This window comes from Meles meles, chromosome 3, assembly GCF_922984935.1.
Source record: "Meles meles chromosome 3, mMelMel3.1 paternal haplotype, whole genome shotgun sequence".
In the NCBI taxonomy this organism is placed as follows: Eukaryota; Metazoa; Chordata; class Mammalia; order Carnivora; family Mustelidae; genus Meles; species Meles meles.
In genome coordinates this window covers 179551758-179557757 of record NC_060068.1, presented here as the reverse complement: position 1 = coordinate 179557757, position 6000 = coordinate 179551758, and the positions used below count along the sequence as shown (strand labels likewise).

The 6000-nt window shown below is 57.1% G+C and overlaps 1 protein-coding gene across 2 annotated transcripts in view; it reads right to left on the bottom strand.

The window, feature by feature from the left end:
• Nucleotides 1-2075: 2075 nt before the first annotated feature.
• NSUN2 (NOP2/Sun RNA methyltransferase 2) overlaps nucleotides 2076-6000 on the bottom strand; it is a 28519-nt gene continuing 24594 nt past the window's right edge. For both annotated transcript variants that reach the window (XM_045999292.1, XM_045999290.1), the window contains 2 exons: nucleotides 5602-5641; nucleotides 2076-2948 (listed from right to left, as the gene is read on the bottom strand). In XM_045999292.1, coding sequence (XP_045855248.1) covers nucleotides 2621-2948; nucleotides 5602-5641 — 368 coding nt within the window. In that variant the 3' untranslated portion in view covers nucleotides 2076-2620. The remainder of the gene's footprint in view (nucleotides 2949-5601; nucleotides 5642-6000) is intronic.

Genomic DNA, 6000 nt, shown 5'->3' with positions numbered 1-6000 from the left:
GGGCCCTTAAAATGTGTTTGGCCAGCGGGCACCACGTGCCGCTGTCTGCAGGGGCCCCGGAGAGACACTCCAGGAAGCAGGTCTCCTGCTGCTTGGCCACGGTGCCCTGGATCCCCGAGGTGCTCACGCCCGTAGCTGCACAGCACCAAGCCGCTGTCCCCAGAGCCACCATGCTCTCTAGCAAGGCGCCTCCGTCGAAAAGGATTTCCCTAGCAGCCTAGACGGCAGATTTCTAGCAAATTCGTCTGATACGGAGCGGCAGCAACTTCTCCACTATCCAGCCCTCCCAACAAGCCCCGGGAGGGTGGCAGGCTCCAGAGGCGCAGTCTCCCTTGGCGCAACAGCTGCTCCGCCTGTCGGTCCTCTACGGCTCAGCACCCGCTTTCTACCAGCCAACCCCCCAACACTCCAAGCCGTTCGTTGGCAGCGCTAGTGAACCTTCCCGGTGCGAACCACTGTGGCTCGTCCTGAAAGCAGACCACTTAGGCCGGATCTGTGACGGCCAGGCACTGTCCTGTCAGGTGGCGCCACCACCTAGGCCTCCGTGTGCGTAGATGACAAAGTGGAAAGAGATCGTGTCTATTGTCCCAACCAGGCCATGGCCACCAGGAGGCAGTGCGGACGCAGCTGGCCTCCCACCTCGGCTCTGTCCAGCAGCATCTGGTCGACAACGCAAGCACGTCTGAGGAGCAGAACGGCACTGAACGACTGTAAAGCACCTCGACCAGACAAGCATTAGCCACCTTTACCGCAAAGAAAACGCCAGTGGTTCTAACCTTTCGTTCGAGGACCAGTGGGTAGATGAGCTAGTTACTCAAACCAGGGTCCCTGGACCTGGCCACAGCACAATCATGTGGGGTCTCGACTCCACGCAGCCACACGCAAAAAAATCTCTACGAAGTAGGGCCAGAGCGCCCCGGAGCTCTGGAGGCAAACTGCAGGAGAGCGCAGACACTGCCCATCCCTTTAGCTGGGGACTGAAGGCCACGCGGGCCCTGATCAGTCACGGTCTCCCGGGAAGCGGATGAAGGATGGTCAAGTGTGGCCTTGCCAGAGCCGTGGGGCGCGGGAGGGTCTGGACCTGCGTTCCACAGCCAGCCAAAGGGCAGAACAAACGCAAAGGCCGAACAGACACGTCAATGCAGCGGGGAAAATCGGGGCCATCAGCTACAGAAGGGAGTGACCTGTACAGATGGAGAAGGGACAGCAGAGCCCAGGGCACCGGCTGGAATCAGATGTCTGGCTGTGGCGGGGTTTAGACAACAAACTAACAGGCACGTGTTTCTATGTTCACTGTGTGTGTGCTCAGAGACACTTAATTCCCGGTTCTCTCTGGTCTGTAAGAAATGACACCTCGTGGCAATGAACACACCGAACTCCAGACGTGAGTTTCTAAACACCAGGCTCCATGGAAGGGAGCTGGAGCTCCAGCGGCCCAGCTTACTCGCAAGTATTTCAGAGAGCTAGGGAACTGAGAGAACACGAGTGCCGGCAACTGCGCCGGGGCGGGGGACGGGGACACACAGGGTCACCACGCCTCTCTCTCTCTCTCCTGACGATAAGCCACGTCACTGGCCCCTGGGACCCTGCCTGGCACCCAGCGAGGACTCTGTAAGTGATGAAGGGACACAGCCCTGCAGCCCCTGCCTGACGAGCATCCCCTCCGGGTCCCCAACAACGGTGCCTGAGGGAGCCCCACTAGGGCTGCGGACGCTTCTCACCCGGCCCATCGAGCCCGCATCCGCCGACCCTCCCGGCAGCAGAGGCGTGAGCGCCGCCATCTGCGAAACAACAGGGGAGCCCAGGACAAGGGCTTCACGTCCGGTCTACTCCCTTGAGAGCGACCTTTACATTAATATTCCTCTTAGGAGCTGAGAATGCTGGGAAACTAGCATTTCCATTTTTCCAAAAATAAGTTTGTTCTTTCCACCTCAGAGAGTAAACACACACACACGTCATCATTAATAATTTATTTCAATGTTCCAAAGGTCCCAACCCCATTTAAAAACGAGAATCGCAAAGCACTCCATTCAATAAAAGGACACAAAAACTCACAGTCAGTACCACAAGACAGCTCTTACTCTGAGAAAAGAGTTTATTTTACCTTTTGTTACGAAGGCACAGAAGCCATCTGAGACCTCAGCTGCTAAGCCACCGCGCGTTAATGTCGCACCACTGACGGGCAACTGCACACAACCGTTAACGCTTACGGGACGTCTTCCAACGGCCCACAGTGACTTACACATTCTATCAATAATAATTAAAAGAAACACCAGACCACAGACCAATAAAGGCATAACAAAAGGAACCTGAACATTCCCGGAGGGGAAGCTCTGTTTCTTAAGAGTAAGACTAACGGCAACAGTCTACTGCCGGCCACAGACACAACGGACCCAGTTTTGCAAAAGAAACAGTAAAATGAGCAACTTCTAACAAAGCTAAAAAAAACAGATGAAAGCAGTACTGAGATCATTCGCGACTCTTCCACCATTCCAACCGTCTCCAGTCTTCAACATCCTGTACTTTACAGGTCAGAAGTTCTGGGTCTGGCCTGGGACACCGCGGAGGACGCCTGGGCTGCCCACACAGACAGTCCTGGGGCCTCCTCGCAGGGACCTCCTCACCGGGGCAGGGTGGCCTCCCCGGGGGCAGGGCCTGAGGGATCCGAGGCGGGGTCCGCGCTGGTGTCCTCGCTGGTGTCCGCGCTGGCGTCCTCGCTGGCGGCCTGCTCTGCTCCGTGCTCAGCACTCACCTCGTCCTCCGGCAGCCCAGAGCTGTCGGCACTCTCCTGAGCCACGACAGTCCCTTCCTTCTTCTTTTCTGCCAACCCCTCCAGCCCCATCATCCTGAGATAATGAAGCCGCTCGTTCTTGGGCACAAAAGTCCGAATGGAGGCCTTTCCCCGCCATCCACATAACACAATGGGACACTGAAGGGTGTCTGGTTTCCTACAAAAAAGTGGTTGTGTGTGAGTATCAAGTGCCCTCCTAGACACTGAAGGACAAAAAGGCGACCTTTCCAAAAACAGTATGCCCAGAGCACTGGGAGCCATCTCGCTCTGTGATCCTACGGAGTTTCCTCACACGAAGATCGGCTCCTGCATCAAGTCCTAAATATTCTCAACATGCTCACGGTGGCCAGTTTCCTTTCTAAAAGCTCCTGATGGAATAACCCCCACACACTTTCAGCGTGAGAATTTCCCAACACTTCCGTCTTCTCAAAGGTGACGACCCGGCTGGGAGGCCGCAGCTCTGCAGGGCCGTCTGGGAGCCAGACCGCCCGCGCTGTCCTCACTCCGTGCTTCCGTGCCTTGCGACGGGGCAACTCCAACTCCTCTCGGCTACCCACCCACATGACAAGACAGGCCCTGGCACACCGTGCTCGCCCGTTTCCAGCATGAAGCGTTACTGGGGCCCAAAGCAACCCTGCCTCCCTGAGTCTGCTCAATCCTGCCACACAGACATGCCCACCGGCTCACCAGGCGGCTTCAAGACCCCTTTCCTCGGATGAGACACCAGTGACCGTGTAACTCACGTGCCCCGTCCCGAGGACCCTGCAAATCACCGTTTCCCTTCAGGAGTGACTCCGCTCTAGCACTGTGGCCCCTGGAGCCCCATCCGATCAACTCTACCTGCTGCTCTGCACCGCTCAATGCCAGGCATCAGGGTCACGGGCAGAGGAAGGAACTAACAGAGGAGGGTACCCATCAGATTTAAAAAAAATATCCCAGCCTAAAAGGGGCTGAACCAATGTGAGAAATAAACCATGACACAGAGGGAAACACCTCAGTACCTTTCCATATTCCCTGGGTAAAGCCTGGATGGAACACTGAGAAGACACGATGACAGGAAAAGACAAGAGTCCCCCCCGCCCAACCCTTGCTGTGGCTCGATCTCAGGGCTCCGGCGCGTGGGTGTGCCGGCGAGCGCGAGCTCACAGAACTGGGGACAGTGGAAGAGCACACGGTGTCCAGACCTTCCAAACCCACTTCTGGGTCCCGGTCTAAATGCTTCTGCGACACCACCCCTCACTCCCGGCAACCCACAGCCCGTTCTCCTTTTCTTGGGTTTTCCATGTGTACAGAAGCAGGCTGAAGCCTCCCCCACTTAGACCTCCTCTGACCCAGCCACCGGCCCAGGAAAGCCCCACCTGCTCCTGCGCCGCACAGATGCCGGGCAGGCACGGTCCACACCAGCTGCCCCAGCTCAGAGACCGGCCCATCTCCCCGACTCTTCTCTGCGTCTTCTCTCTCCTGCCTCGTCCCCCTTCCTTAGCTGCTCCCATCTCACGGATCTGGACCCCAACACTGGCACGAGAGCCTACAAACGCGGGTTCCCAGCCACACCACCCTCAGGAGCTCCGGCATCAAGCCCGTGGCCGACGCGGCACTGATGCGCTCATGAACCCTGAAGATGCCCACCTGGAATGACCTCTCCCCTCAATTCCCAACACTTCCCTAGAGCGGCCTGCCCGTCTCCTGTGGTCTAGTCCGGCATTTTCAAATCCATACGTCCGTTCTCCCCCACCTTTCCCTTTACTGCAGGACACCTGCGCAGCTCAAAGCCAGAAGCCGACCCTGAGCTCTCCTGCACCTTTGCACTCACAGCCCACCTGGTCTGCGTGACCTGCAAACGCAGCCCCGCAGGACCCCACGTGCCCCTCTCTCTCCAACACTTGGCCCCTGGCACAGGCCTCCCACCTCCCATGCTGCCCTCTCTTCTCTTGCTGTGCACCTTGCCTCCCACGTGCACGCTCAGGGCCACACCCGGGCTCCTGTCTTCACTGCAGCTGGAGGCCGTGTCGGCCGTGCAGGGGGACTGGGCCTGCCCTCCTCTGCCAGCTCTACCCAGGCTGCCTTCGAGCTCATTCCTTCCTCAGGGCTGGTGCTTCTCTGCTTCCCTTTCGCCATTCAGAGTCTGGCCAAACACCACCTCCCACAGAACCGCCCACAGCTCCACCTAAACTCTCCCCCACATCCCTCTCCAGCCCTGTGCCCCATTTTCCTTCCTCCCCTTGGAAGTGGTATTTTACTTTAAAAAGAGGTAGCTGTGACAAGGGAGATGTCCTGGGTGCAAATCCTGCCTCTGGCACCCCCTAGCTGAGGCATGCTGGGCACACCGCCCGAGCTCTTCGCCCCCCGCTCTGGACAGCGCTGACTCTCAGCGCCTACTCTCCGCAGACCCCTGAGGGCCGCGTGGGCACTTGTGGGCACCACGGACGGCGGTGAGGCAGGAGGGAACCCCCACACCCCACACTGGAACACTGCCTGATGCGTGCCTAACCGGGAACCCACGGACCGGGGCTGAACCCACGGTAGAAAAAGAAAGCCTTGACCTCTCTCAACTGTTCAACTTTTCCGTTCATTCTGTTTAAGACAGAAATCAGAACCAGATTTCTCCGGCACGGGAAGTATTACACATTCTATTATCTCAGTGAAAATTCGTTTGGTCTGAGCTGAATGTCCTAGAAGAAAGTACTCTGGTGAAGACATATAGTAATATTCATCCTCAAATTCCTACAACACTACGTTTAAGACAACGTTCGTCAAAGGCTCCCGTGACCAACCCCAGTTCCCGCACCGGCAGGGGTGCCCACACTTACGTAGGGTCTGGCTCGTACTTCAGGACAATGCTCCCCTTGGCTGGAAGAGAAACAGACACGTGTTGGCAAAGCCTGCCAGTCATCGATGCTGCTCACGTGCCCAGCACTGTGGAGAGAGCAGCAAACAGCCTGCAGAGTCTCCATGGAGAAGAGGATCTGCTTTCTAAAAACACAGAACCACCAGCGAGCGGGGTGGTCGCAGCCACATGGCGGGACTGCGTGAGACCGCTCGGGGGTGTCGGTGGAGCGGCTCAGAAAGTCTCTCCCAGAGTGGGGAGATGGGGATTAACTACTAGTTAATTCGCAAAATTGAAGACTAAACCAACAGCTGTTCCGACTTCCAGAAACAGCATGAAACACATATAAAAACTGACAAAAATTATACCACCATCATCTCAA